General features: G+C 37.3%; 1 protein-coding gene across 2 annotated transcripts in view; it reads right to left on the minus strand.

Moving 5' to 3' along the window:
- The window catches only part of TRIO (trio Rho guanine nucleotide exchange factor), a 244569-nt gene that overhangs the window by 131041 nt on the left and 101095 nt on the right, over nt 1–12433 (minus strand). For both annotated transcript variants that reach the window (XM_058830459.1, XM_058830460.1), the window contains exons 10-11: nt 7807–7929; nt 1521–1712 (exon numbers count right to left, since the gene is read on the minus strand). In XM_058830459.1, the coding sequence (XP_058686442.1) occupies nt 1521–1712; nt 7807–7929 (315 nt within the window). The remainder of the gene's footprint in view (nt 1–1520; nt 1713–7806; nt 7930–12433) is intronic.

A 12433-nucleotide genomic window follows, 5' to 3' on the forward strand; every position in this document is an offset into this window, starting at 1 on the left:
TATCTTTTTTTTTTCAATAGAACATTATTATCTAGGGGAGCAGTGGCAATGTGCCAGCACATCTGGATCAGCCGCCCAGAATTATTCAACAGTGACTCACATATCAGTCAGTCTTTCATTTTTGAAAGCAAATCCTTTTACACTCTTGGTCTTTCGTCACTACAACCAACTGTATTCTATTTAAATACCATTCCAGCTGTTGCTTTTGATGCTAAGAAAAACAGATAATGAAGAAATATATATTAAAAAAAGGAACACATTTCAGCAGCTGACTGCTCCTGTCCTTCATAACAGATAAGGGCCAGTAATGTTTGCTTGAGAAAGTGAAACAAAAAAGCTGCCCCCTAAGAACAGTTTATGAAACAGCATTCATATCTTGTTTGAACAAGCAGAGTCCTGTGAGAGTACTGGCAAGGAACCATCTGACAGAAAACTGATGGGGGAGCTATGTACTCATGTGTAAGTCTAAAAAGTAATTCAATCCTGACCTCCTTCAAAGACCAACTGCCTTGAGCTTTTGTTTCTAGTGCAAAGCAGATGTTTTACTTACAAAAACTCCCACTCTTATCCTTTTGGAGGTTTTGCTGAAGAAGCTACTTTGAGTACTATACTTTGCCACTGAACAGACCATTTCACAATGTACAGTGAGGGAAGACACACTGGGACATGCTGTGATCTAGAAACTTTTCATATTTTCACTGAGTTTGAACAGTGGGGAGATTTAGCATAAGCTCAAACCAGAAACCGAGTAACCTAAGACTGTCAAAAACCAAAACACCTTACTGAAGTCCTTATTCTGTAGCCTGTAGCCTGTTCCACCTTCTCCCATAAATTAATGTTCTGTGTTTTGAATTGGAGCAAAAAGCTAATCTTATTGAAAATTAAATGCGACTGAATTTTTTTTTCCTGGTGACCTTGGAAGAAGACTAAAAATTGCAAACATGAGGCAAACCTTTGTCATTATCAGATAAGGTCTTTAGGTTGCAATGAATTGTCAATATATGAGATAAAAATTCAATGTGCAAAACACAGAAATTAATGAAGTCTCTCTGGGCAACAAGGTTGCCTTAGGTAGCTTTGTGCTTCTGCCATACATTTTGTTTGCCAGAAGCATGTCAGTCTAACAATGGGTCTGGTAGGTCACACAACAGGGGAGCTGGATGGAGAAAAAACAGAAATGCGTAGTATCTCACTCCACAATGCTGACTTTTAGCTGTACCAGCTCCCTGATCTGACCATTCTCCCTCCCCTGTAACTACACAAGCGTGTGTACTTGCGCAATGAAGGAGGTAAGAGCTGCATCTGAAAATAAAAAATCAAAATCAAATAAAATTTTAAAAATCCTTAAACAGAACCACCATGCTACCCCAGCCCACAATCCACAGTGCATTACAAACCAAAACTCATCATGTAACAGAGGTTTTCATGGTGTCCTATGACAAGGTTCTAACAATGAAAGCAACAGTGGATAATACCAGGTTTAGGCTTGAAGTTATCACCAGAATTAGCAGAAGTTTTACCTCTTTAACGTGAGTGTGAAAGGACACAGACATGTCCAGCAGGATCTTGCGCTGCTCCACACGCCTGACAAAATCCTGTATCCGGTCTTCAAGCTGATGGGCAGCCTGATAAATTTCCTCCGGGTCACACTCCCCAGTCTGAGCAAGCTGCTCTGCTGCTTCTAGGAGCTTATCTGCATTCGTATATGTGTTCTGGAGAGAAACAAGTTAGATTCACAGGATTAAATGAAAGCCAGTGAGTACATTTTAAAGCCACTCCACTAACAGAAACAAAATTACAAAAAGACCCTTGGAATGTACTTGTCTTTCTTCTTTTCTTAAAGGCAGCACAATATAATCTTACTGCAGATTTTGTTATATTTCTATATAATTTTTCACTTAACTGTGAATAAATTAATTCCTTAGCTACTTATTTATGTCTATTCAAATGTCTCCTCCACACAAAACTTGGAATTAGTACTTTATATACACATCTAGAATAAAGATCAGCCTAAATGGCCAATCCACTGCTTGCAAACTGGCCTACTTCAACACTGGGAAAATCACTACAGTCAGGCACAGAAGACTTTTCAAATGTGTACTACTAGAGCTGAAGAAATTCTGACCGCTGGTAGAGACACTTATCATCAAGTCCACATATCCAGCAGGAAGGTGGAAAGTGACCAAGCACAGAAGGAGAACATTTGTTTCCGTCCTTACAGAAGTCAGGCATCCAAAAGTCATGCATCAAGTGTATCATCATTTGTGACAAAGCAGCAGCATAGGAAGATTTACAAGTGAGTTATGACCGAGTGTCTAGTGGAATAGTCCCAATACATCCTAGGATTAACAAATGCAGTTTAGAAGTCCTATAAGAGACTTGAGTCTAAGCAGGAAACAACAGAACTCTGGTCTCTGATGTGCTAGAACTATACTGCACTTCGATGTACTAGGACTATACTTTGCTATACTGCAAAGAGACAGGTGTTTAGAAACTCTTAAAGCTCTGCATTTGTAGCCTGACTCGGTATCTTTCTTGTTAAGGTGAAACAGGACTGAGTCCAAACTTTTGGTATACTTTGGGTGATCTTTTTGAGCCTAACCTTGGGTTTTCATGTTTTAGAATGGTTCTCAAAACTCTCATCAAGGAAGGTTAGAAGGATGTTAATCACTGAAGGAAAAAACCTGAAGCCAAGTCTAGACTAAAGAAGCTTTGCTTGTGTCATACTACTGGGTCTTCCGATAGGTTTGCACCACAGACTACAAAAAGAAGAAAGCACTCTTGACAATATAAACTACACCTTTTTCTTCTCCTTTCTTCCCTTCCATGTCTCCCAACCTCAATTACATCAGGCAAAAATAATCCTTGAAAAGATAAATTAAGCCTATGCAAATGTGCTTTTCTTTGCCATAAATATAGTATCAGACCTCTAATTAATGTTATAATATTCACAAAAATGAAATCCAAGTCCAGCCCTAAAACTGAAGGGCTGGCAATAAGAGCTCTCCCCGAGGGTATCAAGTAAATTACCAGACAAGTCCAGGACAGATTACATGACTCAGTGAAGCTTTCACATATTTGGGGGGGAGTTCCCCCTTAATTTATTATGATCTATTTAGGCAAGGAATTAAATCCATGCTGTTCCTTGACTTTGACTATGTAACTCTCAGTCCTTCCTTAACTTTCAGCTTTCTAGTTGCACAGAGAGATAGGGAACTCCTCCCTGGTTTCCCTGGGAAAGCCTGCAAAGAGAAAAACACAAAGCCTGAAAGAGACAAACACAAGCTTATCCTATTCAGTGGGGATCAGGCTACTCTACACCCCAGACCACTGTCTCAGGCCACAGTCCCAGGCCATGCTGGCCCTGAACACACTGAGCCGTGCTTGGGTGTTCTGCCTTCTATGGCTGCAGCTCACATGTGCTCCTGGGGAAAGGCTGAAGAGCCACAAGACACTCCTAAAACAACAACTACTTCATCAGTCCAGAGCACCACACCCATCTGCAGATGGCTGAAACAGAAGTTTCCCATTTTAATGAAAACTTTATCTCACATGTGAAGCATTGTTTACAAATTCCAGAAGTATCTTCCTTGTAACACAGGCCCAGGCACATCTGACTTCTCTTTCTGTAAGGGGGATGTTGAACTGCCTGTGTTTAGAAAAGATCACAGCCTGGATGCTGCTTCAAAAGGGGCTGCAATTCTCAAACCTAGCAGCAGGCACATGCCTTATTCCTCAAATTTCACTTCCAAGTAGAGCTGGAATATAATATAAACTGTCCTTTGGATAGAAATCACACCAATTAGGTGCTCAGTACTAACTACTGCCTTTCCTAACTCTCTGCTCACTTCTAAACAATGCTCAGAGGGAAAAAAGCAATACCGTGAAGATTTTGAAAATGCTCATCCCAAGGGCAAGCCTCCAGTTGAAAGTCAGACAAAAAGAGCAAGAGTTCTTCCTAAATGGTGCTTATGCCAATTTCCTAAATTGAAGGAAAGGAGCCTTCATGGTGTTAAACTTCCTCAGGATATCTTCACTAGCACACTCTCCCCAGGTCCCAGGGGAAAAGAAGGAGCCCTTTAAGAACTTCAAGACTACTTGTAGTCTGTCCTTCTGTGCCCCAAGGTGCAAGTCTTTAATAGGCATTCTTCTCCAAAATTATGAAAAATTTTCCATAACGGAATTTACCACCTTCCCCAACAACAAATTCCACCATTTTCCCCATGTTTCTGTTAAATATTTTCTAAATATTCTTCACAAAGAACAAGCACCATATATTTAGAAAGCATATGAAGTGACACATCACAGAAAACCCAAAAAATTAAATTTCAGACACTAGTGCAGAAATTACTAATACTGACAATAAAAACAGAAACAGAACTGAGTGGAGGAATGGATTGCACTTCAAATCTGTAGTTTATTGTGGTCTGGAAAGAGAAGAGAGACACATGGATGGCTGGAGACCAGCAGAGGTATACAAATAATTAATGGTATAGAAAATAAGATAGATTTCTCATTAAGTACAGTGGACACTATCATAGTTAAGCATCAGACAATACACTTAAAATGAAAAGACAAAGTACTTTAAATCTAAGGAGCAATTAAATTGCATAACTCATTGCCACAGGGCCTGGCATATATTCCAGGATCATAAGGGGGTTCAAAAAGTTGCCTAATTAAAGAAAGAAAAATCCATCAGTGACTGTTAAATACTGGTTCAGATGCATCCTTCAGTTCCAACATCAAACAGGCTCAGATAACTGGGAGGGTGAAGGTAACTTTTTAAGCATACAGTCCCTTTTCTTTATGCATCTGGTGATAGCTGCAAGATAGTGTAAGACATAGACCTTTAATTTGGTGTATTGAAACCATTTCATGAGTAAAGTTCAGAACCAATCCAAATTCATAACCCATTTTTATAATCTTAAAGGAGACAGGAACAGGTATTGGTAGGGAAATGAAAGGGGTATTCAGACAAGGTTTGCAATAATCTTTCTTGTGCATCTCTTGCACCAAGAAGACTTCCCTGTGGAAAAAACCCCATTAATTAATTGCCACCATACACCTTTTGTGAGCACAGATTACTGTCAAAAAGCAGACACAGATCACATTTGAAACACAAAAAGCTGACTTAGATTTTCAGACAAAAAATGCATGGAAAAGTTCAACTACAATATTGACCTGTATCCAGTGCTTGCAAGCTGAAATTTCATGCCCATAAGTAAATCAATGATGTCAAAATTTGGACACTTGGCACTTTAACTAAACGGTCTCATGGACACAAAGATGAACATGGAGAGAAGGTCAAAAAAGAAAGAAAAATATGGGTAAGTAGAAATTGAACTGGACAGGCTTTACATGAAAAGAGCAAAACAATTTTACAATAAACTGTAATGTGTAACATGAATTTGTAATAAGAATTTAAGGAGGATTATTAGCTGAGTTTTGACTATCTAGCTTTTGTAATGGTAATGAAAAGTGTTAAATAAAGAGAAACAAACCTTCATTTCACATGAATTTAAAAGTGACTTATTTGTGAGACCACAGCCACACTGACTGGAATGTCTATTCTATTTGACACACAGCTTATTTTAACATCTCTTTGAATACTGTTGAGGAAATGACGCCTCATTCATGTTAAAAAAAGAATGTGGGAAGAAGCAGAAAGGAAGAAAAAGTAAAAAATAATTTTCACTCCCTTCAAAATCAGGAGTTAGCCTTTGACCAGGAACATGTCAACATTCCTGTTGGCTCCCTGGGTTTGCCAGAACACTGTCATGCCAGTAACACTTCATTTAACATTGCTTTCTCTCAACTTCTGACTGGAACTGACTGAAAACCCCTAATAATGCCTAGAGTCCTATTAAAAACAAACAAAACCAAAATCACAACAAAAAGAGCAACAACAACAACAAATTCCTAAAATCAAAACCACAACAAAGACCCGGACCAACCAGAAATCTAGGCAGCCAAGAGTTCCTTATGCTTTAACATAGTAACAGATCACTGTTTTATATTTGAACATAATCTTCCTTCTAACAGCAACAACAGGAAAGCCTTTTGGGCTGCTTATATTCAGTTTTACAGTAAAATAAAGAGGAACAACTAAGAGGGTGTGCCTCTCTTGGCAGTAACTCACTACACATTCAAAGTTAGAAATGAAAAAAACCAAAAACGTATTAGATCATTTTGTCCATCCTTCTGTCAGTGGAAGATAGTCCCCTGTAGTATATTTAAGTTCTTTGACCAACCCAAGTTTTCACTACCTCCAAAAATAGAACTTCCACCCATTCCCTGATGAGATAATTTCAAACTCCAGTAACATTCAGTTTAAGGAAGTTTTTAGTAAGCATTTACTTTAAAATTTTCTGCTTAAAAGTATTATGCAAATTAACAAGATGGGTTTTTTAACATCCCAGTAACATTTCTATGCACTTCATCCCCTTTTGGCTACTCAAACATTTTCTCCTTCTTTGCCCAAAAAATACACTATTAAGTACGAGATCATTCAGGTTTTGTTAAGTATCTTTCAGAAATAGACTCCTGCTTGTCTGACCCAGAAAAATAAGTATTTCCACATGGAAAATATTACATTTTACTGAAAATGAAGTAATAGACATGCATATAGAAAATCCAGCATGCATATATACAGAAGTAACAACACCTATTCTTTTTGAAAATTGTACAGGAAATCAATATTGAGGAAATTTTCTGATGCTATTTCAAGTCCTCAGCCACTGGAGTGCTCTAAGACTGTATTTATAATAACATTTTATCAAGTGCTTCATCTTCCACTAAACAAGCAAACTCTAGACAACACTTCTGATGCATCCCCCGTAGCAGGTGTCACTGCTGAGCTCCTGCATATAATGTCACAATCATTTAATAATGTTGTCTTCTGTTTGATTGAAGTACCTTTATATCAACCTCACCTTTGGAGATTTTTCTTGATTAATCTTGGAGATGCTTTCTCTTACCAATTATGAATGGACAGACAGTGCAGGTTACTAATGGGGAGGATTCTAGCCTTCAGCTTCCTTCACAGGGTTTTTCTTCACCTCACATGGCCTTTTAGAGGCTAACAGCTACACTAGCTCCTTGTTAACTTCCCTGATTCCTTTGTACTCTATTTGTTTAGATTTTTTTCACAGAAAAATGTGTTTTGAAGTTGTATCATCACATAAGACTAAACTAAGGGTGATTCAGAAGAGGAGGGCATATACAAACTCAGTTGTATTTAAAGAAAAAAAATTCAAGCCAGGTTTGCCAGTTTGCTGGCTCACCTGGTTTCTGAGGAGCCCCCCTTCCTTGGCATGAGACTGCAGTGAGAATCTCGGAGCTCCCCAAGCTTTAAGTCAGAAAGCAGGACTTTCAATTCATCTCCATCCTCTCTTACAGACTGCATGAAAGTTTAAATCCTAGAATCCCATGGAACTAATCTACTTTGAAAGGAGAGCTTTCATTCTTCTGTAAAGCAGTATCTGAAAGCATGCTTTTGAAATAATAATAATAATAATAATAATAATAATAATAATAATAATAATAATAATAATAATAATGCCAGAGCAGTTCTATTGGACTTTAAGGTTCACACCGTCTAGGACTGTTAAAGTTTGTCTTTTTCTCCTCAAAACTGGAGCATAAAGGAGAAATTAAACAAAAACTTTCAACAGAAACAAAATAGTTCCTTCCTGGAATGGAATGTTTTGTAGTGGAGCTCCATCTGCACAGCCCTTAAGTGCAAAATCAGAAATTTTTCATTTATTTCCATGACAAGTGTACAGTCCTTCATATGTCTGCTTTTACCTGCGCAACCTCCTCGAAGTCTTCATGGCGTTTCTGCAAAGCTCTGGCCCGATGCAGGGATTTTCCCACTCCAGTGTGTTTGCTAAGAAAAGCTTCTCCATGGTTTTCAATCCAATCCAACACCTATGGTACAGAAGAGAGACACACAGAAACCCTGAGTGGCTGTATTGAATGTTACAACAAAAAGACAATTATTCAAGCAATTGAGAAACTGTAAAGGCACTGCTTAAAAAGAACTGAGCTGCTGGATTAAAACACAGTGTTGCCATTGAAGGACATTAATTACATCTCATTTAACTTTTCTCAAGGCAGTAATTAGCTCAAACTAGCAAACAGTATGATTCAAGATTATATCTGTATTTTGAAGTCTACCAAGGACAACCCCATTTCTCCACATTCATCAATTTGACAGTAATCTGATCCAAGTAGCAAGACCCCTTGTGAGGGTCTCTCTAATCTGTTTACACCTTCAGCTGACATTTTTCTGCAAGGTAACACTAATGAAGCTTGCATATTGCTGGTGAATAACACAGTGAAGTTCTAATTTAGATCAGAACTCGCTTTGTCTTCTACATATTATTAAGTCACAAAGTAAGATTCAGTAGTAGCTAACTTCAATTAACACAAGAAAAATTAGTTAAAATCATTATGAGATAAATGTCTGTATTCAGTGCGCATGAAGGAATATCCTCCAGTTCTTGAGAAACATCTGTCCCTTCAAAACATCAGACATAATTGTTTATTGTAAATTTTATAGCTGAAAAGGTGGTGAACAAAAGACATTTTAGAGACCTTAATGCTTCTACCACAATGACTGGGCTGACAGCTTTATAAATACTGAAAACTTTACATGTAATTAATTCCTGTCAGTTAACACAAAAGATTCCTGCACACATACCAAACTTCGTATGAGTGAATGGACAAAAACATCCAACCTCTTCAAACTAATACTTCCTAGCCATAACTTAATCCATTAGTTAAGTATGCATATGGTGAATAAATTACATTTTTTTAAGATACTCAAAAGGTTCAAGAATGACATTCAGAATTAAAAACAACAGCACATAAGCAATTTTCTTAAGTCAGCTAACCATATCTATACAGCACTTATGTATACCTCACCTAACATTCACCTTCAGCGTTCTTTTTTCTTTAAAACACGAATATTTTAGTTGGTTTTGAAAATAACTTTCAAAAGCCTGCACTGTGCCTCTTCTTCTCTACTAGTGTCCTTTGCTCTGATTCCTAAAGTTGGGTGAGGTTCTCTTCCCAGTTTTCTTGTACTGAAAGTATAACTGAGTGTAACTAAAGAGAAAGACCTTTTTTTTCTTCCACAGATTTGAGAACCATTCCTGCACACCACTCTTGACCATACTCAATACACATGTAATCCCACACACTATTCCCATGAAACTCATCCATGCTTTCTTCAGCAGAAGAATGAAAACATGGTTTTCTCATTTGTCTTGACCATGCAAATATTTTTCCATTTGCAACCTCTCTTCCTACTGGATATCTTCAAAACAACAAACAATTCCCTAATGCCACAAAATACAGACACTTTAAATCACTGGCACATCATTAAATCTCCACATTTACGCAATATTTGTTTTCCTAGTAAGTATTGCCAAAAGAATATTGTGTTTTAGGTCAATATGAGTTTTCATTTTTTTCTTTCAAGGTAAAGTATTGATCAGAGAAAGGAGAGTGAGTAGCTAAACATGACATCAGTTATTATTACCAATACTTTTGACTAGTTTCAAGAGACTGCTTTTCCCATTATGAACAGAGCTGAAAAGAGATGCGTTTGGATGAAATAATTAGACAGGACTCTGGAGACTACTAACAGTTACAAGCTAACAAATGAAATCAACAGCAAAACCAGTCCCAGAAAGCATGGGATGAAAAGCAGAAAGCTGCCCAGGGAGAATGATTTTTGCTCCAAACAATGCTGAATAACTCCTCAAGGGAAGAAATTGTCATAGAAATCCAGTACACAGATCATGACATAAAACACTCAACTAGAGAAACATTACTGCCTCTAAGTGAAATCAGTATGAATACAAGTCTCATTAGTGTTCAGCCTTCATACCTTGATTCTTAACAAAACTGAGGAAGCACTATTAAGAATTTTACAGCATGTAGAGGCAGAGTTAAGTTAGGCTCTTCCCATCACTAAGTGCTTTGCATACCACTTCAGTCAAAGGACAATATCATTAGTTGGCACTAATATTAGCCTTTTAGCAACTTACACATTCCTCTACACTAACCTCTTCCTGGGAGAAGTAAGAGTTACAGAAATCATCATACTGAGTCACTAAGGACTCTTCTAACAATACTGAAAGCAAATGGAATTCAGTCTGGTACACAAGTAATATATAGGAGTCTAAGAGGCTCAACACTTTTCACTGAAACGGTGAATAGTATCATCCTCCACTGCAGCGAGTTTCTGTAATGATGCAATTAAGTTCTACTACAGTCTCAGCAAAACCATCCTTATGGCCAACAAAGGATCTAGAAAAATGCTTACTTTTCTAGCTCCCAAAAGAATATCTATGGAAAGACAGCTTCATTTTAACAAAATCATTGCTCATGGCTATAAAATATGTGGCATATGCTGCGCATAGAAGTAAATCTGATCTTTTGCAGATTCAACATGCTCATTTTCACCAATCTTTCCCACATTATTATCCATTCCTCACCCCCCACCCCTTTACCTACTTTGTGTACATTCAGTTTTCTGATCTCCACTTACGTGCTGGTGACACAGCATTCAGAAGGGGAATATGGAAATACCTGCATTTCTGATTTTCAGATAGTTAAAATGTGGAAAAACTCTCTTGAAAAAGAACCATTTTACACTGGAACCGCCTTCAAAAGTCACATGGGAATCACACAGTGAAATCATGTTGATGCTAGCAAGTAGCAAGCATTCATGGCCCGCCCTACATTAGTCAAGGTTGAAACTAGTGACTGTAACCTGTCTTAAGGCAAGCAGGTCAAGCAAGAAGCAGCACATTTATTCAAAATGGACAGAGAAAACACCCACTATGATCAAATAAATATATTTTTTGGGAAAAAAAAACCCAAACCAAATCAAAACAAACCCCCCCCACCCCAAACAACAACGACAACGACGACAACAACAACAAAAACAACTAATCCTCCTCCCACCCCTCAAAAAAAACCCTCAAAGTACATCCTACCACCATGTTTTACTAATTTCTGGCTTGCAAGCTATCAGGAGAGTTTTTCAGGCACTAAAACTCTGATCATACGAGTGTCAGCAGTATTACTCTACTAGAAACATTATCTTTATGCCCAGTTTTGATTTTTCCTGGCCTAAAAGAGAAGAAGTCCATGGTGCTGTTCCAAGTCTGCTTTACTGCTTCATATCAGAATCAGTCAGCTCCTTTCCTTAGGTGAAAGGCTATTACCTACTTAGTAAGCTTATTAACTATTAAACATAAAATCATACTTTTACTAGCATGGTTTATATTAGAAGGGCTACATAGACAATTGAGTGCCAGTGAGCATTTTTTTTAAAAAAAAAAAAAAAAATCCTTTTTTAAGATGCTAATATACAAACTAACCAAGAACTAGATCTCCCAGCATGTTTCTGCTGCCTAAAGTCAAACTCAAAATTTCATTCAGTTTAGGACTGTCTTACATTTTCATATTTCAAATTTCAGATTTTCTGTAATTCACTTATTTTCTATCATTTTCATTATTTCATGTACTACTTTCCTTAACTACTTGCTTCAAAAGATCAGCAGATAATTCTTGGTGTACTCAGATATCACCACAATGTTTTTGTTGATTTGGAAAGCTCCACTAGAAACAGCTTCAAGAACATGCAAGACAGAAGAAAAAACCCAGTAAGCTTTCTAAGGTGGAAGTAACACAAAGTGAGGCACCAGCTCAGCACTGACAATTCTCTCCTCCAACCCAGCTCTCACTTAACACTTGCATGAACTGAGTTATTTCATTAATCCAACAGAGGGAGGAGAAGGAAATCACAGATTCATTCTAAAGGACAGTTATAGATTCACTTATAATGCACTTGTGTTGCTCGCTACTATGTGCAAACTAACTATAAACAGTGGAAGAGAGCTTATTCTGAAATAAAAAAAAAACCAACAAGAAAACAAACCACCACATTTAACTTTATTGACAAAAATTGAAAGATGTTTTCAGGTTATCTTCTCAATCAATCTTAACAGAATTTTTTAACAATTGAACAAAAAGAGAATGTGCAAACAAAAACTAAAGTATTGTAGAAAAGAAGTTGCTTTGGAGCTCTACATAAAGCACTCCAGAACTGTCTCAGATGTAAATTTAACTAATACCACAAATCAGAGTAATTTCATGCACTGAATGCTATTAATGATTATTCAAATGAAAATTTAACATTTCTCAGATAAATTAGGATGATCTAATAAATTGTTTTGCTTTTGTTTTGCAAGAAAAAAGAATCTTTTTATTTGAGAACACTTTCTTCCCCAGATAAATTTTCAAAGCTGAGGGAGCTACAATCTCCAAGACATCTGCTGTGGCTATTAGATTAATCTATCTGGAATAGATGTTGAATGGTCATTGTCCTACAGATTGACCTGCACTGAAATCC

The sequence above is a fragment of the Poecile atricapillus genome, chromosome 2, assembly GCF_030490865.1.
Source record: "Poecile atricapillus isolate bPoeAtr1 chromosome 2, bPoeAtr1.hap1, whole genome shotgun sequence".
In the NCBI taxonomy this organism is placed as follows: Eukaryota; Metazoa; Chordata; class Aves; order Passeriformes; family Paridae; genus Poecile; species Poecile atricapillus.